The sequence below is a fragment of the Aspergillus multicolor genome, assembly GCF_047715735.1.
Source record: "Aspergillus multicolor strain CBS 133.54 unplaced genomic scaffold BDW74scaffold_1, whole genome shotgun sequence".
Taxonomy (NCBI): Eukaryota; Fungi; Ascomycota; class Eurotiomycetes; order Eurotiales; family Aspergillaceae; genus Aspergillus; species Aspergillus multicolor.
This window is the reverse complement of record NW_027395952.1, coordinates 2,246,281-2,266,016: the sequence shown is the minus strand read 5'-3', so window position 1 is coordinate 2,266,016 and position 19,736 is coordinate 2,246,281. Positions and strand designations below refer to the sequence as shown.

General features: G+C 51.9%; 10 protein-coding genes across 10 annotated transcripts; 4 read left to right on the top strand and 6 right to left on the bottom strand.

The window, feature by feature from the left end:
- Positions 1–547: 547 nt before the first annotated feature.
- Positions 548–2,789, top strand: BDW74DRAFT_172801 (uncharacterized protein; the record flags this gene model as incomplete). Its single annotated transcript, XM_073727649.1, has 8 exons — positions 548–982; positions 1,058–1,151; positions 1,200–1,473; positions 1,527–1,798; positions 1,853–2,016; positions 2,082–2,385; positions 2,459–2,649; positions 2,718–2,789. The coding sequence occupies 8 exons, from the start codon at positions 548–550 to the stop codon at positions 2,787–2,789; spliced, it is 1,806 nt and encodes a 601-aa protein (XP_073590063.1).
- BDW74DRAFT_7633 (putative erythromycin esterase) lies at positions 2,745–4,595 on the bottom strand. Its single transcript, XM_073733656.1, has 2 exons — positions 4,469–4,595; positions 2,745–4,420 (listed from the first exon to the last, which is right to left on the bottom strand). Exon 2 carries the CDS (start codon positions 4,297–4,299, stop codon positions 2,860–2,862), a length of 1,440 nt encoding a protein of 479 aa, XP_073590062.1. The 5' UTR covers positions 4,300–4,420; positions 4,469–4,595; the 3' UTR covers positions 2,745–2,859.
- A 58-nt stretch (positions 4,596–4,653) lies between these two features.
- BDW74DRAFT_172799 (uncharacterized protein) lies at positions 4,654–5,926 on the top strand (the record flags this gene model as incomplete). Its single annotated transcript, XM_073727648.1, has 3 exons — positions 4,654–5,488; positions 5,553–5,816; positions 5,883–5,926. The coding sequence occupies 3 exons, from the start codon at positions 4,654–4,656 to the stop codon at positions 5,924–5,926; spliced, it is 1,143 nt and encodes a 380-aa protein (XP_073590061.1).
- BDW74DRAFT_142783 (putative inositol phospholipid biosynthesis protein Scs3) lies at positions 5,906–7,117 on the bottom strand. The gene is made up of 2 exons (XM_073722780.1): positions 6,168–7,117; positions 5,906–6,121 (listed from the first exon to the last, which is right to left on the bottom strand). The coding sequence occupies exons 1-2, from the start codon at positions 6,975–6,977 to the stop codon at positions 6,020–6,022; spliced, it is 912 nt and encodes a 303-aa protein (XP_073590060.1). The 5' UTR covers positions 6,978–7,117; the 3' UTR covers positions 5,906–6,019.
- Positions 7,118–7,832: 715 nt separating this feature from the next.
- On the bottom strand, positions 7,833–9,006 carry BDW74DRAFT_172797 (uncharacterized protein; the record flags this gene model as incomplete). Its single annotated transcript, XM_073727647.1, has 4 exons — positions 7,833–8,053; positions 8,127–8,191; positions 8,268–8,647; positions 8,716–9,006. 4 exons carry the CDS (start codon positions 9,004–9,006, stop codon positions 7,833–7,835), a joined length of 957 nt encoding a protein of 318 aa, XP_073590059.1.
- Positions 9,007–10,390: 1,384 nt separating this feature from the next.
- Positions 10,391–11,958, bottom strand: BDW74DRAFT_7621 (MCT family MFS transporter). Its single transcript, XM_073733651.1, has 2 exons — positions 11,643–11,958; positions 10,391–11,598 (listed from the first exon to the last, which is right to left on the bottom strand). The coding sequence occupies exons 1-2, from the start codon at positions 11,804–11,806 to the stop codon at positions 10,494–10,496; spliced, it is 1,269 nt and encodes a 422-aa protein (XP_073590058.1). The 5' UTR covers positions 11,807–11,958; the 3' UTR covers positions 10,391–10,493.
- A 276-nt stretch (positions 11,959–12,234) lies between these two features.
- BDW74DRAFT_142778 (uncharacterized protein) lies at positions 12,235–13,562 on the bottom strand. Its single transcript, XM_073722779.1, has one exon. The coding sequence runs from the start codon at positions 13,431–13,433 to the stop codon at positions 12,462–12,464; it is 972 nt and encodes a 323-aa protein (XP_073590057.1). The 5' UTR covers positions 13,434–13,562; the 3' UTR covers positions 12,235–12,461.
- Positions 13,563–13,995: 433 nt separating this feature from the next.
- On the top strand, positions 13,996–14,743 carry BDW74DRAFT_7598 (uncharacterized protein). The gene has a single exon (XM_073733640.1). The coding sequence runs from the start codon at positions 14,085–14,087 to the stop codon at positions 14,631–14,633; it is 549 nt and encodes a 182-aa protein (XP_073590056.1). The 5' UTR covers positions 13,996–14,084; the 3' UTR covers positions 14,634–14,743.
- Positions 14,744–15,151: 408 nt separating this feature from the next.
- On the bottom strand, positions 15,152–15,456 carry BDW74DRAFT_7606 (uncharacterized protein). Its single transcript, XM_073733647.1, has one exon. It carries the CDS (start codon positions 15,390–15,392, stop codon positions 15,234–15,236), a length of 159 nt encoding a protein of 52 aa, XP_073590055.1. The 5' UTR covers positions 15,393–15,456; the 3' UTR covers positions 15,152–15,233.
- Positions 15,457–15,756: 300 nt separating this feature from the next.
- BDW74DRAFT_142774 (HECT-type E3 ubiquitin-protein ligase) lies at positions 15,757–19,601 on the top strand. Its single transcript, XM_073722778.1, has 3 exons — positions 15,757–15,773; positions 15,824–18,847; positions 18,895–19,601. Exons 2-3 carry the CDS (start codon positions 15,869–15,871, stop codon positions 19,564–19,566), a joined length of 3,651 nt encoding a protein of 1,216 aa, XP_073590054.1. The 5' UTR covers positions 15,757–15,773; positions 15,824–15,868; the 3' UTR covers positions 19,567–19,601.
- The last annotated feature ends 135 nt before the right edge of the window (positions 19,602–19,736 follow it).

Genomic DNA, 19,736 nt, shown 5'->3' with positions numbered 1-19,736 from the left:
CGTCTCGTCTCTTGGGAAGGGGTTGGCAGAGACGAGAAGCCGGGAGGGGAGGGGAGTTAGGGCTATCTGCAGTAAACTAGTACCACGGCCAGCAACAATATTATTGTGAATCGAGACACCCCGGTACATATTATTGAGTTATTACAGACATGCGCTGTCCTTAAATACCGCAGGATGAGGCTGCTTACTCACTGCGATCCGGTGACACAATCCTGCCCACTCGCAAGAACCCCTCGGAATGACGCCATCCGCACGCGTAGATCAGCAGCACAATCCCAGCCAGTTGGACTCCTTACCTAGAACAGCAGCTGACAGTAAACAATTCATTTCAAGAACAGCACACATATGGCGAAATAGTATACCCCACTGCACCAACACACCAGGTCATCACAAGACAACCACAGCCGCAGTCCCAAGCACGCAACGCCTGTATGTCTCATCTTATTCGGTAACCGCAGCAGTGATCCCCTCTATACGCGACCTTGGGACCGAATGACGTGCCGTCAGACGATACTACCTTACACTTTGTTTATACAGGCTGATCGCCATGTCTGCTGAGTTTGGGTCTGTTTCTGAGTTCGAGCTCGAAACGCTCGAGCTCGAACCTGAGTCTGATATACTTTCTTTGCCGGAGACGGACCCGGACCCAGATCCAGATCCAGATATAGATATAGACGGCATTGAGGCTATGGATACAGGCAAAGAGGTCACGCGGCCTCTACTAGAGAGTCACGAGTCGTCCTCTTACACCGATTTACCAGGCATTGGCGCGAGAGTCAGCAAGGACGGTTCTACTTCTCGGATCGAAGCAGTAAACACAGAAACCGACGACTCTTCGAATCCCTTTGCGGACCCTGAGGTTGCAGAGCGCTATGCGGCACTGTATGAGAAGGCGCAGTATGAGTGTCGGCATGTTTTTGACCCTACATTGGCCTGGACGAAGGAGGAGGAGAGAAAGATCGTCAGGAAGATCGATGGGAAGGTTTGCTTGTGGGCTGTTCGTATCCTCTTCTTCTTACTATCCTAAACAACGGCCTGAGCTGAGATATGCGTCCAGTGCGTCATGTTCTTCGGCCTCCAAGTCGACCGAAGCAACCTCATCCAAGCCGTCTCAGACAACATGCTCGATGACCTTGGCCTATCAACAAACGGTACCTCTACCCATCCCCTTCTACCACACCAAACTAACACCGAGACAGACTACAACACTGGCAACGTAATCTTCTACCTGTCCTTCCTGCTCGCCGAGCTCCCCAGCCAACTGCTCTCCAAAGCCCTCGGCCCCGACCGCTGGATCCCGATCCAGATGTCGCTGTGGTCGCTGGTCGCAATTTCGCAGTCGTGTCTTTCTGGACGGAACACGTTCTTCTTGACGCGAGCTGCGCTGGGCATGCTTGAGGGTGGCTTCATCCCGGATATTGTGCTTTGGCTGTCGTATTTTTATACGAGTCGGGAGTTGCCGACGAGGCTTAGGTTGGTCTTTATTCTTGCCATTTTCACTGAGAGTTGTTGGCTAATGCATGTAGTTTGTTCTGGACAACCCTTTCAGTAACAGAGATCATTGGGTCTTTCTTAGCATTCGGCGTCCTGCACATGCGTGGTGTTCTAGGGTGGGCTGGATGGAGATGGCTCTTCCTGATCGAGGGCCTGATCACGCTGGTTGTCGGACTAGCCTCGTTCTTTAAGATGCCTGCTTCCGCTGTCGAAACGAAGACGTGGTTCAGGCCGAACGGGTGGTTCTCTGATCGAGAGATTAAGATTGTTGTTAATCGCGTGTTGAGGGACGATCCGTCAAAGGGTATCCACTGCCTTTCTTGTTACTTGATAAGGAGGTAGGGCTAACAAGACGCAGGAGACATGCACAACCGCGAGGCTATCACCCTCTCCGCACTCTGGGACTCACTTAGCGACTACGATCTTTGGCCCATTTACCTCCTGGGACTGATCGTTTACACCCCCATGGTCCCGGTCCGGACATACGTAACCCTAACTCTGAAAAGCGTGGGATTCGATACTGTACTTTTTCCTTTCCCCTCCCAAGCCCCACCTAGCCTCGAACAATCACTAACTATAATATAAAGTTCAGCACAAACCTCCTCATAATCCCCTACAACATAACACACATCCTGCTGCTAAACCTCCTAACCCACCTCTCCGAGCGCCTGAACGAGCGCGCCCTAGTGTCGAGCATCCAATCCCTCTGGGTCCTCCCGTGTCTTTTGGTGCTACGCTTCTGGTCCAACGCCATGATAAATCCCTGGGGGACATACGCGGTCATGACCATCCTGTTATCGTACCCGTACTGCCATGCGATATTGGTAGGCTGGACAAGCAAGAACTCGAATAATGTGGGTACAAGGACGATTTCGGCGGCGGTTTATAATAGTACGTATCCCCTTTCTTTCTTTCTCCATATATGTGATAAGGTACAAGAGTATATACTGACACGTGTATGCAGTGAGCGTGCAAATGGGGAGTATCATTGGCAATAATATCTTCCGCGAGGACGATGCGCCGCTGTATAAACGGGGGTACTCGGTGTTGCTGGGGTTGAATGTGCTGGGTGTCTTGTTGTTTGTTGCGACGAAGTATTATTATATCAGGCGGAATAGGCAGAGGGATGCGGTTTGGAAAGGAATGAATGAGGAGGTGCGTTTGATGCCATTCCCTCACCCTAACCCTAATTACCAAGGAGAGTTGTACTGATGGCATGCTAGGAACGAGAAGCCTACACGAAGAACAGCCGCGAAACAGGGAGCAAGAGGCTCGATTTCCGATTTGCACATTAGCCCGAAGCACTTTTATACAGATACATCCATGCACACGCATTCTAGATCCGACCCTATAAATACAGCTCTCTTAAAGTCCGAATGGATACGTCTCTCCCTCCCCCAACGCCGTCCTCGGCTGCACCTTCTCCAACGGCTTAACCGCACTCGTCGTATCAAACCACACATACGCATCAAACTGATTGACCAGATCCGCCGCCGAATAATGGCTCACGCGCTCCGTATCCGGCCGATAAATAACCCCAATGAACCGTTCCAGCCGGCGATTTTCTTTACTCAGCGCCTCCCTAACCTCCCTACTCATCTTGTCCTCCCTCAGATCCAACAAAAAGCTCTCAACACCGGTATCATGCGCAACGCGCTCCCAGCTCTCCCGCATACTCGGCCTAACATCCATAACCTCCATATCATCGCCCCATTCCGCGGCCGCCGCAACAGTCCCGGTATGCGTTCCGCAGCCTATAAGCGCAACATTCTCGGCCCCAAAGACCTCGCGGCACAGCTGGCCGATATTCACTTCCTTCCGCCGATTCCCCATCGCCGTATGTCGCGCGTCTCCGCAGTGCGAATTATGAGCCCAGACTACGGCTTTGCTCCCCTCGGGCTTATGCTTCATCAGCCGCTTCAGCGTGTCAACCATATGACTATCCCTTAGTGTCCATGATCCCGCGGACGAGTAGTACATAGCCTTGTAGTACCGCTCGGCATCGCGCACGACATACGCGTTCTGCTCAGAGGAGTGGAATTCCTCGCCGTCGCCGGGGTGTTCGGCATATTCGAGACGCTTCTGCAATAGTTCGCGGAGCATATTCACGACGCCCTTCTCGCAGTCCTTGAAGCCGCGCAGGGCATCGAGCCCATAGTCCTGCGGGTGCTCGGTGTACGGATCCAGACAGCCATAGCGCTTCCGTGCTTCCTTCGCCATGGACGGGTCGATGTGGTCTAAGTAGCTGATAATGGCTTTCATGGATGTGCCCAGCGAATACAGATCCATCCCGTAGATGCCCACTTTCTGCTCAGCGGGGAGCGAAGCGTTATGGTCGCGGATCCACTCGACGAGATCCTGCATTTCTTTGTTCCGCCACATCCAGGTTGGGAAGCGCTCGAAGACTTCGTCATCGTCTTGTCCTTCTAACTCGGCCTTTGAACGGGATTTTCCGATTTTAGCCTGGCGGCCTGGACGCTGCCGCACGTATCGATCTAGTGCTTCTGCGTCCGGCCAGTCTGCTTCCAGGGCTAGCATTGTGAACTCGTGGTGCGTTATCAGCCGCTTTGTTATCTCTGCGCGGGCGGCGTAGAACTCGGATGTGCCGTGGGAGCCGTCGCCCAGTAGGACGAGGCGGTTGTGGGCGAAGGTGTCAAAGGGGGAGGCGAAGGAGGGGTCTTGGATGGGGGGTAAGGGGCGGATGGAGGAGCGGAAGAGGGCAGTTAGGTCGGACATTCTGGTTGTGGGGAGGTGGATTGGGAAGGGGTGTTTTAGGGTGTTGTAGAGGGTGTTTAGTCTGTTCATTGCATGATTTTCTGGTGTTGGGTTGGGACAAAGGTGCTGGTGTGGCTGTGGTGGTGGTGTATAGAGTTAGGGTTAGTAAGTGTAGATGTCAGGTGGTTGTCATGATGACTTCATTACTGCTCTGCCAGTCAATCAGCGCACAATCCCATAACTGACATGGTGTACAAACCTCGGGAGTGTCATGTCTAGCGAGATATGTAAGAGATGCATCGACTCCGCATTTATCGGGGTTTATCCATCTCCACCTGCAGATCCCCCAAGCTCTATCCCAAGCTGTCAACTATCAGCAGGCATCCACACCCCAACCCCATCCCTAAACCACCAGCCCGGCACCCCTTTACTACTGATAAAACAATGCAATCCCCCCTCTCAACCTTCACCACAACCCTCTCGACCCTCTACGGCCCCATCACCCCCTCCGACCTCTCAGACCCAAACACCTGGACACCCCCAGAGAGTTCAGGCGGACACAAAGGCCGCTACCTTTGGACCGACGCATTCGGCGCCCTCGCACTCCTAACACTCCACATTGAGGCAAACCGCAACAGCACCACAGACGGCAGAAACGACCACTACCTAACCCTCGCCTCGCGGCTCATAACAACCGTACACGACGTCCTCGGCCGCGCGCGCAATGGTTCCTCCCGGCTCCCGGGCGCAACAGACTCAAACCCTCTAGGCGGAGGATTGAGGATTGGTAAAACCGAAGAAGCCGGAAGCGACGGAGACGGACAATATCACCATTATCTGACACTGTGGATGTTCGCGCTGAACCGGATGAGCATGGCAGCCAACGATCCAAAATATAACGAGCAGGCAATCGCACTCGCGAAGGCCATCCACGCGCCGTTCTTCGTGAACAGGACCTCGGAGAACCCGCGCATGGTCTGGAAGATGAGTATGGATTTGTCGAGGCCGCTGGTTGGCAGCGAGGGGAATCTCGATCCCGTTGATGGGTTTGTGGTGTTTCGGCTATTGCAGGCGGCGGAACAGCATTTCAAGAATCAGGAGGGTGGAGGTGGAGTGCTGAAGAACGAGATCGATGACTATGCGCGCGTCATGAAGCGCAAGGGCGAGCACTTTGTTTCTTCGGATCCTCTGGACCTCGGGATGACGATGTGGACTGTACACTGGGTTATTGAGGAGGAGTGGGCGAGGAGGCTGGCGGATAGGTGTTTTGAGCAGATTTGTACGTCTTCCTCTCCTTCCTCATTGATCCCATTCAAAGTCGGTTGATTTGATAACGCGCGCAGACGAGCTCCTCGAGATCCGCCGCTACCTCGACCGAGGCATGAAATACCGCCTTGCATTCCGCGAATTCGGAACCGCACTAGGTCTACGGTGTATGGCCGAGCATGAGACTGAGAAAGAGAGATCCGGTGGCCTCCGGGCATACAGTGATCAGATCCTGGAGGCTTGGAGGACGACAATGGACGCCTCGATCGGCAAGGATGCGACGCCAGAGGACCTCAGGCCCATCACGCGGGTCATGTATGTAGCTGCTTTGATACCGGGAGGTGCGTCCCTACCTAAATCCCTACTTAGTATCGTTAGTGCCGTAAGTGCAGTGGCTAACAGAGCAGCGTTCGAACGGGGATATTTCGGTCCTGAGCCAACGATCTCGTGAACGGTGAGATCATAAACAACGTCATGCATTGATGTACAAAATTGTACTGTACTGTACACGTAGTATACAAGCCAACCCATCTATAAAAACCGTTTATACACCCGGAATGCCGACAATATTCCTCCACTCTACCATCCGTCGTGGGAGGAAGTAGATAACGTATATCGCGCCGAGGGAGATAAGCAAGCCATTCGCCTACAAGGTCAGCTTTGGTGTCGATGTAAGCAGACCAGCAACTTACCTTCTCCAACCACGTATGGAACCAAATAGCCGTCATAAGCAGCATCCACCCGCCCAACCCAATAATCCCAGCAACAAAGCGCAGCGTCCACGTCCGTATCTCATTCCCAGACTCAACCTCCACCCCGGTCTTCGTCTTCTCATTCGCATCCGCATCGGGCGCGGTCGCAGTCGCTTCACCATCACCCTGCATCATCACACCGACAGCCTCGAATCCGAGAACAGCCGTAACAAGCACAAGCATGAACACATGCCCGCTAACATCATGTCCACCACTCCACTCACCGCCCGCAGCCTTACAAGCCGTCGCCGTCAGGTACGTTCCGAAGTCATCAACCCGGGCGCCAACAACACCCTTCTCAGATTCCGCAGCATGCAACTCCGCCAGCGCATCCTCACACCTCCCACCGGTTATCACAAAACTCCGATCGATGATCGCCGGCCCAAAGAACCACTGCGTCACGAGATACCAAACGAGCGTTGCGAGTGCGTAGCGCGAGAGAGCCTGAGCTTGGCGGCGCCCGCGGTCGGGTGAAGGCGTATATGACAGTATAAGAGCGCCGAACGCGAGCGTGAACCAGATCCAGCCGATTTTGACGAAGAAGATGTTGAAGATGTTGTCTTTGCGGGCGAAGTAGTTTAGTGGCGCGGAGGTTACGTCGGGGTCGTCGGAGAGGGGGCGTTGTGCGACTGGCGAGAGGACGGAGAAGAGCGAGCCCGTTAAGAGGGTTATTGGGTAGATTAGGAGGAGTTTTGCCGGTGGGAAGCGTAATTTTGATGATGGCGACGAAGGGTCTGAAGGGGGTGGCATTATGTTTTTGTGCGCGGATTCGCGGGGAGTGTACTGGAAGGCTCAGAATATGATGGAAAGTATACTTAAGAGCGAAACGTATAGGAGAAGAGAAGAGAGTAGTTGAATGGGATTTTGGAAGTTGAGGGAGAAGAGTCAAGGTGACGAAGTTGCGTTGAGGCCGAAGGTGTCGATTTTGGTGCCGATCCGGATGACGTCGCTCACAGTCACCCTGGCAGCAGCCAACTAAACGGTATATTGCTATATAGATTATCTATAAGCACTATTAAGCACATACGACCACAGGGTGTGGAGAACAGGGCTTCCCGTCCGCTCAGCCGTACTTAAGCCACACGCCGGCTGGTTAGTAGTATGGTGGGTGACCACATGCGAATCCCAGCTGTTGTATGTTTTTTCTCCATCCATTTTATTTTTTTTTTGTCCGCTGTGCAACCTGAAAAACTCTTCAAATTGACATTAATCATCATTTTTTTTGAGCTACTGCTTTTATCAAGCTAAGACGCTATGGTAGAGGTCATGCGGTTGGCAGGCATACCGCACCCCGCAATGGTTCTCCAGTGCCTATTGACCATTCCAAGATCTGGAACCGCGAACGATTGCTTACAAAGGGAGACATCGGCATTATAATATGACTCCTAGAAGAAGTTTGGCCATCAAGGCATAGATCCAAGCGACCGCTAACGAGTTGCGTGAGCCATAGGCCAATGGTTTCTTACCCGCATGTAGATCGGTATGTCCCGCTACATATATTTTTTGAACAAGGTGAATCCTCCCTGCTTGAACACTCGCTAAGACAATCTATGATGCAAAGTATATACACAAACACGACATATGTTATTCTCAGCCCCATACTTCTTAAGGAGAACTCCTTGGCCCCTCTTCAACGTTGTGTGGTAGCGGACTATAAGTCATATCTCTCGACAACATGGTCCCCTCTGTGGTAGCAGTACTATTTATTCTCGCAAAGTACCGGCGATGGAAATACTGCACAACGCTGGGTATCATTGGGAGGCAGGTGCAGATGATCCCCGTATTCATTTCGATCATGGTCCAGAGCGTTGCGTTGGTATGGGTATCTGGAGCAGGAGAGTCACTGTCAGTCCCTTAAATAGTGTGGGTGAGCAAGCGGAGAGGAAAAAGACAATGTACAATGTGGGCCGCCCATATTCATCGCCGCCATGAAGTAGATCCGCACTATGCTGGCAATGCACACACTGTCGTCCATATAAATTAGCATACAAAGCGAGTAGACATGGGAAAGACGCCAATGTTAGGCAGGGACGGACTTACAAGCCCCCCAACGCAAAAACAAGCGAGACCGAAACTCTTTGCCGGCGACTCATCTGCAGACCCCATACCAAAGGTTGCGGAATTATCAGCACAACCAGATCAAGGACCGTGTTCGCGGACCCCATCGTCAAGTAGAACCGAAACGTATTGATCCGCCGGTGTGGAATCCACATCTTCCACTGCGCCTCGATGGGGTCCGTCATGAATATACTCCCACAGATAACTGCGGTCCAGTATGCGCCTATAAAAGCAGAGACGATGTAGACGGCCAGTCGTAGGGGCCGCGAGGTCGAGAAGATTCGTATGTAAAAGAGCAAGATTGACATCTTGCAGAGGGAGACGCTGGTGTTGTAGAGGATGCTGTTGGGGAGGATGAGTTGCTGGTCGGTTGGCATGTGGTTAACATATAGTGCTTCGAGCTGCAAAATAGGCTAGGTAGGCTACCAACCTGCAAATATACGGTAATCTGAGAAACGCCATGCTCCCCGGGCTCATATAAAGACCGATCCGCCGCAAGAACCGCGCCGACCAGAGTGGTGACTAGATAGCCGTATGCAAAAACTAGGGCGCCAAAGCAAGCCCAATCATCCCAGTGTACCCCGAGCCGGTTAAGTATCCGTGAAGAAAGACGGAGAACAACAGATATTGAGGCTAGAAGAGTCATTGTCCCCGTAGCCTTTGCGATCATTGTTCGACTGTCAGCAACAGTGTTTGGCTCTGGACCGTGGTGGGACGCCATGGCGACGACTACCAGTATACTGAGAGTAAAGCTAAAACGAGTGTAGATGACCGAGTCGTGAAAAGAAGCTCAGGTGGAGATCGGGCTTTTTGTCTGGGGCCATGGAGGCTGATGGTAATACCAACCAATCTTCGCCCTCTGTCATTTGTCTATGAATGTCCGAGTGTCTTGCTGGCGCTGCAGGCTGTGATGCATGGATGACCCAATAGCAGATCATCCTGCCAGTAATGTACAACACAGAGCCATGATTGACGATTACGATGAGGCTCTTGCGACTCTCACAATGTCTAAGAATGACAGACACGACTGAGGTGAATTTCTGCGCTTCAGCCCCATGGAACCCAAGTAAGGCTGCCAGTGCTCCCATTTAGGCACTGTCACGGTAGATCCGATAATAGGCCGACGAATTATTTCAATCGCAGCTGCACTATCAGCTGCATAGCATTGCCCCGCTGATAATTATAGCTGGCCAAGGCGGGGTGTTAGTGGAAGACCATATTGAGTTGTGTACTCGGGGTCATCGGAGCGTTGGCGTACATATGCGCGAGTAACGGGGATTGGCCGTGTTGCTAATGCTCACTCGTCTGTAGTTCCTGATCCCAAGTCCGGCTTGTTAGTCTATACTTCCACACAGTGGGTATATACCGTCTCGTCCATCTCGAGTAATTGGGCGTTTCCTTTGGAAGGTAAGTGTATGGACACATCTACTGCCCGTCGAAGATTGAGGCTCTATGAAGGGAAACGTTAAAAGCCAACGGACCATCTGGCTGCAAAGAAGGCTGTGCAAACGAGGTGTTTCTGAGTATGTCGAACTGGAGGTGGTGGCAGTGCGTCCTTTTTATACGATAGATGCATTGAGAGAGCGTGGAATGGTTTTCTTAGTGTGAAGAGGCTGTGGTCTTCTTCGGGATCGACGTTGGTACATCGGACACTGTTCCATACGAGGTCAGTGTCACATATTAGCCAATTCAATTGGCCTTGCGCAACCGCAACACTCACCACGGCAGTTGTATGCCGTAGGACAATTATATAAACAGAATTGGTCATGAATAGTACTCGCAATCGCACGGATGCCTCGACGAATGGCTGGAGACCAGGATCGTTGTATAGTGTGTGAGGCGAAGGGAGAGTCGTAAAAGTCCTGCTTGGCTGAGATTTGAAGTCAAGTAGTAGTAACGTCCATGTTTCTAAGCATAAGTCCGGAGGGGTCTCGTGGCAGGTGGATTCGGGGTTATCTGTCTTACATTGAGTTTTAAGTGGGAATAGAAGCAGTAGAAGCATCCGGTAAAAACCATATATTTGGGTATTCGATTATGGCAAGTTGGAGTGTGATATTAAACACAAATACAGAAGTAGAAGTGGTCCAACAGCAAGTACCTCCTAGTTATGCAAGAGATATAAACTATAACGCATTAGCCATCATATGTTCTCGAGAAAAAGAGACTCAGAACCACCACCAGCTATTGGAATTGAACGCAGAGATAGTATCACCCCAGTGACAGTACTTTGAACCCACTTAATGGCTTTACCACCAGCAGGACCAACAGACCACCCAGCAGACTCGCCGTCCCGGCAAAGATCGCCACTGCCTTGTACCCCAGATCCGTGTCTTTTAGAGCACCGCTAACAGGCGGTCCAATCAAGCTTCCCACCGAGGTCCATGCCATCCCCATCCCCATATATGTTCCTATATCCTTGGGATGCTTTGCGCAATTAGCTAGTGTTACGGTGCCACCAGATATGATCGCCCCAGAAAAGAAGCCGAACAGCGCAGTGAAGACAATGACCCCAGTGGTGCCTTTCACAAGCTGCCAGCATAGCGTGAGAATACCCGTCGTTATGCCTGCCGCAGCAAAGGCATTGAGCTTGCCAAACTTGTCGGAAAGAATCGCGGGGACGACGCGGCCGGGGAAGGAGGCGGCGTTGAGAATAGCGCTGAGATAGAATGCCAACGTGGGAGTCATGCCTTGTGATATGCCGTAGGAAGGAAGGTAGAAGAGCGGGCAGAACATTCCCATGAAAGTGAAGAATGAGCCGACAATAAGGGATGTGTATCCTGCTTCCCGGAACGCTCTCAGCAGAAAGAATTTGCTCTTGCGCGGTGGCACACGAGCCTGGATGGCGGGACATGAAATGAGAAGAACAGCCGAGGTCAAAAAGGCTTCAATTCGAACGGACCAACCGAACCTGAGGTCTGTCTGCGTGAGCAATTGGTTCAGCACAATGGGATGTATGACTCCGCCGATGGAAGCGCCTGCGACTCCCAAGCCCATTGCAACACCGCGCTTTTTGAAAAAGTACTGCGGCGTCGCGGCCATGGCAGGCGCCATGGTAAGACCCTGTGTAATGCCACCGAGAATACCCTGAGCCAGTATGAAATGGTAGTATTCACTGCACAGACTCGTCATGAATATGGTAAACACGAATGCCAGGGCCGGAGGGTAGATGATTTTGCCGCCGTATCGATCAAACAAAGGGCCTCCGACCAGAGCGGCGCTGAAGATGGAGAACGACTGGAGGGAACCGATCCAAGAGATTGCCGATGCAGTCGAGTTGCGGAGCTGGTTCGCTTCGTAGTAGGCCTGATAAACACTGCAGACGTAAGTTTGATTTTTCGCCGACGAGTTTATACGTACCCCCAAGAGTTGATGTAGCCTAGAGTGCAAAACATGACACCGGCATTGCCCAATGCGACGCTCCAAGCTCTGAAACCTCCTTCAGGAAATTCGGGCTGGGTCTCCTCTTTAGGCTGGACGGCCTCTTCTCTCTTCTCCTCGGAGACCTGGGTCGATTCAGCCATGTCGGCGACTGGCTGGTTGGACTTCGTGGTAGCTTTGACTCAGGGGCCTTGAGAGACGATTGACGATGAAAGGGGTACAGAGAGCAGTTTATAAGTTGTTTGAGGGAACACAGAAGGTACAAAATCGCCGGCCCAGATCAAAAAGCCGGACCTGAGCGGGCGAATATTCCGCGCCTCAACCCCATCCCTTCCCTCTTCGTATCTCCCATCCACATTTGCAGCCCAATTCTGTCAAGACAACCTTGCTGCCTTCCTTTTCAAGAGGACCATGCTGATGAGGTAAAACGGTTTTTCGACCTCGTCCATGTTTGTTGGCGCTTGCCTCTTGCGCTTGGGCGTTGCTACCTCTAGGTTCCTTGTGTTTCCTCACAAGCTATTCCTGCCACTTGCGGCATTCATTCAGACTCCCGCAGACCGTTGTTCAAATGCTAATAGATATGTTTTGTCAGATACGTTGGTTTAACAACTAGTGGGATGGAAGAGGCTGACATGACAGTGCAATAGATACAATATTCTCATATCAAACTTCTCACAATTTGCAAGATAGTAAAACTCCAATGCTTCGCTAAACGTCATCATCAACAAAGCATAAGACCCTTCTAACTTAATCCAAACCAAGCACCACAAGAACAACACAGCATGGAGCCTGAGTTGATTAGACCCCCGCAACGGCACCAACAATTTCACCAGCCGTCTCAATGGCCCCTTCCTTCGCCATCTTCACCGCATAAAGGCTTACAAGAAGGACCTCAACGAAGAAGTCATCGAAGCCTTCATGTAGCTGGAGCTCGCGGTCTCTCCCACCAACAAACTTCTTCCACGTCCCGACACTGCTCTTCTCACGACTCTTATCATACGTCGCCAGGACATTCTTGCTCTCGTCTTTCAACCACATCTTGCTCGTCAGGTTATCCTCGTCGGTATACCATTTGAATAAACCCCTTCCAGGAAGCTCGATCTTATAGCTCGATCCCATCGGCGACTCCTTCAGGATGCATGTCGTCCCGCGGACAGTCAGGTCATACTTGCTGCTAAATGTGTGCGACTTCACTTCACCGACTAGATCAGCGGGGTTATTTGGATCAGGTCCACGAGCAAGGACATAGTCAGCTTTGGAGGACTTAGGGGACGAAGTCAGGCTGTATAGCGGTGGGGAGTTGATAGGGGCGCCGGCGGGGTGTATGAGGATTATCTTGTGTGTGCTGGGCGACTGTCGCATCACAAGGTTCTGCGGGCCACGGTGTAGAGTCGGTGCTAGGCTTTGAGAGGCTATGTGTTGAGGCGCTGGGAAAGAGAAGCCGCCTTGATAACTGGCGCTGCTATAATGGCTGGGAGGTTTGTCGTTGGGATAGCGGTTTTGAGGCGCAGGTACAGGCACTGCGCCGAGAGCGTTGACGTTGTTCGGTCCGTAGCCATTGTGGCTCTCGTAGCTCGGTGGCGGAGCGTTATAGTCATTCCCATAGCCATACCCCGGCCCGGGTGATGAGTGAGCTGGGCGACCGGGAGGGTAGCGGTAACCAGGACTTTGCTGAGAGGGAAATGTTTGTGGCTGTGGGTATGGTTGCTGATAGCCGTACCCTGGCCCTTGAAGCCCTGGTCCTCTGTTTTGGTCGTAGCATTCATACATTGTGTCAAGACAGTAGTTGTCAAAGTAAAGTATCTTGGTGTTATTTGTAAGCACTAAGTGTAGTGTAGGAGCCAACAGTTGACAGGGGGCATCTGCCTCCCTTTATACGAGCCCCAGCTGAAGGAACACGAACTAAAGTAACTCTAAACCCCACAAACATCAGCGGCGTCTGACACATATCTAGGTAATCCATCTCAGCGCTGAAAGATCAGCCCCACTGACGTGCTCCCGGCAGCGGGTAGCGCCAAAAATGGTCTAGAGTTGAGGCGATCCAGGCTTGGCTACCGGGGCTGAGGGCCTTGGCGCTATGGCGGGTGCAGGGCTGAGATCGATCTGCTGGCCGGGGTCTTGGTCTGGCGAGGAGGTTGCCGAATTTGGTATCCATTTAGTTGGTGCGGACCAGACCGTGGACCTGATTTGCCCGTGAGGAGTGAGCAGGCGGTGCTTTTGGACGAAGTTTATCCATGGCCTTGGATGACTCTGTCTTTGATAGGCAACAGCGTCGGGCATAATGTCCGTAGTAAACCTGGAGGACAATTGCTCCGCCAAAGTTTCCTGCTTTCTTTTCTCACATTGCACCTTGATACTTCCTCAACCAACCCCTGCCCTTTCTATCTAAATTCTTGACCGCACCCTTCATCTTCTATCATCATGGCACTCCAATCAACGGATCCTCTCAGAGACCTCGCCCGACAACTCCCAACGGAAGTCTTCAGCACCTACAAAAATCTGGTCAAACGAATAGAACGACAGTACGAAGCGCTGCTGGAAGATGGCAGTCGTGATCAGTATCTTGCTTTCACGTCCATGAGCGCAGTGGCAGCTGAAAGGCTGAGCAGACAAACCAAGTACTGTCGCTTCACCTACAACTCAGATACGGGACTCTTGATAGCAAGGATTATCCCGGATAGCGCTCATCAAGTGGCAATCCGATCGTTTGATTTCCTGGTGTTTCTCGAACTAGATGCTATGAATATTTTGAATGAACTGCTATGCTATGGGTCTGCCACTGTGAAAGTCGGTAGCTGGAACAAGGAGGCAGATACTAGCTGGGCCCCCGGCACCCCAGTCTCCACTAGAAACCTCAGTTTTGTGGTGGAAGTGGCATTATTAGAAATCTATGTAGCACCTCGCTCTCGATGCCCAGGCATGGCTACAACTACATGGATCAGTGAAGGTTGTTGTTACAATAGCCATTAACCGCGATACGCCAGATATAGTTTTACGAAAGTGGCAACTGATGCCTTGCCAGGGTATGAGGACACGAGCATCGTCGCTCTCAGCCTACTCCTCGACTATCATATACATCACGCGCACCAACACTACAACATCTGTTACAGGCCCAAGTCACATAGACGGCGCAACTACAGACATTACAGACCTCGACATCCCCTTTAACATGGTCATGGGACGTCAGCCTCAACCGCCATTAGAACGGGACATACACATATCATCACAACAACTCACTGCCTTCGGGGAGAAAGTTTGGGGGTGCAAAGTCTTCTTTAAGAGGCCGTGCCCCTCTGACGCTCCAGGTTCCCGACACATCGCTGCTTTTGTCGAAGTTTCTTTGCGCCATACTGTCGCTGATATACTCAATGGCAGTAAGGACACCATTGCAGAGGCGTGAAGCATCGAACACTGGACGAGATCCTGGAGACCAGGGTTGTGGAAGAAGTTAAAGGTCTGGATGGTAGGTTATAGCAGTTGAAGGATCAACGCCAGAGCATGGTGTGGAAAATAATTTCTGAGCTTCATTTCAGGGCATTGCAAACTGGGCCGGAACGTGCTTCTGGCAGCTCAGCGCATCCGGAGTATTCCGAGGACGAACACACCAATATCAGGCCTCATCGTGCAGCTAGCCAGGCTTTGAGAGAGAGTCACGAGAGACTGAGGCCGTTCTGGTCCGAGTTCCCCTGGTTTTGAGTTGAGACTCTGTCTGCTAATTCTGGAAATCATGATATGTTAGCCTCTTTGCGTTTTCTAAACAAACAAATTGACCAGTTCCTGCGGCAAGCCTGGATTAAGTATCGAGACAATAACATAAAAACGTACCAACACGCCCACCATCTGCGGACTAGTCTGTTAAGTAGTCCTAAGTTCAATAAGTAACCAGGTTCTGGGGTTAGCATTAATGTTGATTGTAAGTTCGACGATAACAATTGGTAGTTTGAATGGTTGTTGGGAAGGGTCAGGTCTTGGTGTTGAGAAGAGTGTGTGGCCGTAGCAGCTTCAGTGCGTGTGCATAGCCTGCATGTCATCACAAACCGAACTCCGGCTTTCCACCTCCTTCTCACCATCGCCGCCCGACAAGTCATCACTACTTTCTTGCGGCATGGGGTCCGTGTTGTCCGTTTGCCTTCTGAGACAGCTTTACTTACCACTGACAGATCGAGTCCTAGTGGATCTCTGATTCCGACCGAGTCGACGAAACCATGTTCACGTCCTTCACGGGCAACTCGCGCCGACCACGGCAAGTGAACCTCTCAGGCCGCACCAACAACCCCTTCGCCGCATACCCTTCCGGAAGACAAAATCCCCACGGCTCCGGCCCTCAGAGCTCTCTCGCGATCGCGCAGCAGGAGCGACAACTCCGACAGCTCGAACGAGTCCGATTAGGGGCGAGCCGAGTCGTGCAGCGGACATGGAGGGGCTATCGGAGCAGGAAGATAACGCGAGGGAAGTGGCGGGCGGAATGGGACATTATCGAATATGCAAGGACCGCTTCGCTGCCTTTATTCGATGATCTGGCAAAGCAGCAGAGCCCCGCATTGCAACCGGCCGCTCCGTTCGAGTCGGCCGCTGCGTGTCTGTCTCAGCTACGGCTTTTGGTCCAGTTCATCGAGCCTTGGAATGGCGGGGACGTCGTTCGCTTGGTATACTTTTCGGATGCGTTTCAGAGAACACTTCGCGAGGTGCCGTCCCTGGCGACGGAGGGCGAGTGGACAATGCTCCTGAAGCGGCTGGCCGAGATCACCCTGCGTGTCTTGCAGTCGGCGATTTCTCCAAGCATGCCTGCCTTTGCTGTCGGTCAGCTCCTGCAGCTCCTGAAGTTCCTCACAGATCTTATCCCGAAACAGATGGCGCGACTTGCCAGGGAATATTACTCTACCATGGCCGTACTTACCAAGAATTATAACTCGATAAATGGCCGGTCGCCTCTCTCTAAAACCGATATTGTTCAGAGTGTTCTTACCTTGTTATTACCCATCACATCCGAGACACTTATGGCCTACGAGTGGTTTGCTAGGAGTTACCTGACCCTCCCTAACCTGTTGGAAACTCTCGGATCGCTAGATGTCCTTGCGAACAATATCAACTACAAACTGTTGACATCCGCGTTGGCGCCTCAGCTCCTCAGCTATAGCCAGGGCCCGGATGGTGTGGATTCTCGGCTTTGGATGCTGGCTTATTTCATCTTCTTTCACAGATATGCCTTAGGAAGCCGGGCCACGCATCATACTCTAGACCTTGGATTTGTAAAAGTTGTCTCAGCACTGCTGAATTCTACGGTGCTGCAAATCTCCCGCTGCTTGGAGGCCGAGGAATCTGCGGAGCTTGACGACGATAACAGAGGAGCATATTTGCATCCATTTATCAAAGAGCAGCTGTTTAGTCTGGTCAACCAAGCAAGTATAACTGGCTTGCTCTCACAACTGCAGCCGACTCATCTGTCACAAAGTGAACTTGCCGACTCCGACTCCGGCGCCTCCGCTGAAGCTAAGAACTTGGCTCATTACGCTCTGACGCTTTTACGGGTCTTCCCCCGGCGAGGTGACGACATTCGCATGTGGCTATACCTAGGCTCAGCTAGCTCCGGAGATCAGGCAGGTGGGCTGGTATCGAAGATTCCAGCTATCAAATACTTCTGGCAGGCATCGCGATCCAGCAAGGTATTTGCCGCTATCAGCCGTGACTCAACTGGTGTCTTACCCTTGTTGAAGCCGCAAGAATCGAACTCTAGCCAGAACGACCGAGACCAGGAATGGACCATCATTCTTCTTTTCCTCGAGTTGTACACCTTTGTGCTCAAGGTCATGGATGACGATGAGTTCTTTTCGGGCGGTTCTTCTTTTACCGCCTCCTCGAACGCGCGCGTGTCTTGGACTAGAGAGAGCGCTCTTCCTCTTAACGATGTCCAAGAGATGACGATCTTCCTCAAAAACCTCGCATTTACTCTATATTGGAACTCGGCAGACTTGACGGAGAATGAAACGGTTCAAGACAGTGGCGGAATCCGAAATTACTTCAGCTCGACATCGGCACCGCTGGAGACCGTAGCAAGTGTCCGAGATATAGAGCACAAGAACAAGGAGAAAGGGTTACCTGGAGTGACTGGAATCCCACTGGATTATTTTAAGGGCCTTGTCACCGGTCTCCTGAGGATGGTTCATGAGCGTGATTCACGCCGAAAGTTCCTTCCCGATGGCCACTGGCTTATGACCAGCCGCTTCAACATGGAAGGCTTCATTCCCGCTGTTGTCGCGGAAGAGGAGAGCAGACATCAACTTGAAGATGAAGACGAAGAAGATCAGGATGACTTGATGACTGATGATTTTGATGAGCCGTCTCTTGGGCTTGTTGGGACTGGACGGGCACAGCAAGCGCGACGGATTGAAGCTTTGAGGCGCCGCCAGCAACAAGCTGCTCGTCGAAAGCAGTTGGAGGCTGTGGCCCCTCGACTCGAGATACTGAAGAACATGCCGTTTTTCATTCCATTTGCCACTCGAGTACAGATATTTCGCCAGTTTATCTACCGCGACCAACTGCGCCGAAGGCATGGGTTTATCGATCCCGATACCTGGCGGATGTCGGTAGCACAGGCTACCATGGGCCGTTTGACTGATGCTCGCACGACGATGCAGGACATCCTCAGTCGTCATCATGCCAACATTCGCCGCGAAAGTCTGTTTGACGACGCGTATGATCAGTTCTATGAGCTTGGAGAGGCCCTCAAAGAGCCGATACAGATTACGTTCATTGACAAGTTCAATGCTCCAGAAGCAGGTATTGATGGCGGCGGTGTTACCAAGGAATTCCTCACCAGCGTCACCAACGAGGCTTTCAAGTCTACAGTTGGCCTACGCTTGTTCGAGGAAAATGACCAACATTTACTCTATCCCAGCCCTGTTGCTGTCGAACAACGAAAAGAGAATCTGCAACATCTGGGATTGAAAGAAAACACACCTGAGTGGAACGACCACGTCCGTGACTTGCTCCGGCGGTATGAGTTCCTGGGACGTGTCATCGGAAAATGTCTATACGAAGGGATCCTGGTCGATGTCAGTTTCGCGCCGTTCTTCCTACTGAAATGGGCGTTGACGGGCGGAATGAGTTCTGCTCAACGCGAGACGGCATACCGAGCCAACCTCAACGACTTGCAGGACCTGGACAAAGGACTCTATCAAGGCTTGGTACGTGATTATTCTTTCTAGAATACTCTTTACTAATTTCTATTCAGCTACAACTGAAGAACTACTCCGAAGATGTGGAAGACTTTTCTCTAAATTTCACCGTGACCGACACGATACCCTTGCCAGGCGGAGGCAAGCGCACTATAACTCGGGACCTGAAGAGCAACGGCTCAGACACCGCGGTCACCAATCAGAATCGCCTGGTGTACATATCATATATCGCTCGCTACCGGCTTCAGGTACAGCCGGCTTTGCAGACCAACGCCTTTTTACAAGGCCTGGGACAAATCATCCAACCCTCATGGCTTTCCATGTTTAATCAGTCTGAACTACAGACACTGGTTAGTGGCGAATCGGGCGACATTGATGTTCAAGACCTCCGACAAAACACAGCGTACGGTGGTCTCTACGTTATCGGCGACGACAAAGAAGAGCACCCGACAATCAAGCTATTTTGGGAAGTAATGGAGCATATGACGAACGAGGAGCGACGGAACGTGCTTCGCTTTGTGACATCGACGCCACGCGCGCCATTGTTAGGTTTTAGCCACTTGAACCCACGTTTCAGCATCCGCGATTCCAGCGAGGACGAGGAGCGGCTGCCAAGTACAAGTACGTGTGTTAATCTGCTGAAACTGCCGCGGTACAAGAGCGCGAGCATTCTGCGGGAGAAGCTACTGTATGCGGTGAACTCTGGGGCCGGATTTGACCTCAGCTAGTATTATAGACAACACTATCAATGGACATACCAAAAGTCTAGTGCTCCTACTGTAAGAGTCATCTGTCGATAAGGAAGCCACGTCCAAGTACCACTGTACCTAGGTAGCCCTTAGAGCGGCCGCAGATTAGCCGAGAGTAGACTAGTGCCACTGGAGAGCCAGAGAACAGC

Bases quoted from the DNA above. Each gene is read 5' to 3' on its own strand.
- BDW74DRAFT_7633 (XM_073733656.1), bottom strand. From the start codon at position 4,299: ATGAACAGACTAAACACCCTCTACAACACCCTAAAACACCCCTTCCCA.
- BDW74DRAFT_142783 (XM_073722780.1), bottom strand. From the start codon at position 6,977: ATGCCACCCCCTTCAGACCCTTCGTCGCCATCATCAAAATTACGCTTC. The intron at 6,122-6,167 runs GTAAGTTGCTGG...CTGACCTTGTAG, and splicing joins TCCATACGTGGTTGGAGAAG to GCGAATGGCTTGCTTATCTC.
- BDW74DRAFT_7621 (XM_073733651.1), bottom strand. From the start codon at position 11,806: ATGGCTGAATCGACCCAGGTCTCCGAGGAGAAGAGAGAAGAGGCCGTC. The intron at 11,599-11,642 runs GTACGTATAAAC...TTACGTCTGCAG, and splicing joins GGCTACATCAACTCTTGGGG to TGTTTATCAGGCCTACTACG.
- BDW74DRAFT_142778 (XM_073722779.1), bottom strand. From the start codon at position 13,433: ATGTATGAATGCTACGACCAAAACAGAGGACCAGGGCTTCAAGGGCCA.
- BDW74DRAFT_7598 (XM_073733640.1), top strand. From the start codon at position 14,085: ATGGCACTCCAATCAACGGATCCTCTCAGAGACCTCGCCCGACAACTC.
- BDW74DRAFT_7606 (XM_073733647.1), bottom strand. From the start codon at position 15,392: ATGATTTCCAGAATTAGCAGACAGAGTCTCAACTCAAAACCAGGGGAA.
- BDW74DRAFT_142774 (XM_073722778.1), top strand. From the start codon at position 15,869: ATGTTCACGTCCTTCACGGGCAACTCGCGCCGACCACGGCAAGTGAAC. The intron at 18,848-18,894 runs GTACGTGATTAT...ATTTCTATTCAG, and splicing joins AAGGACTCTATCAAGGCTTG to CTACAACTGAAGAACTACTC.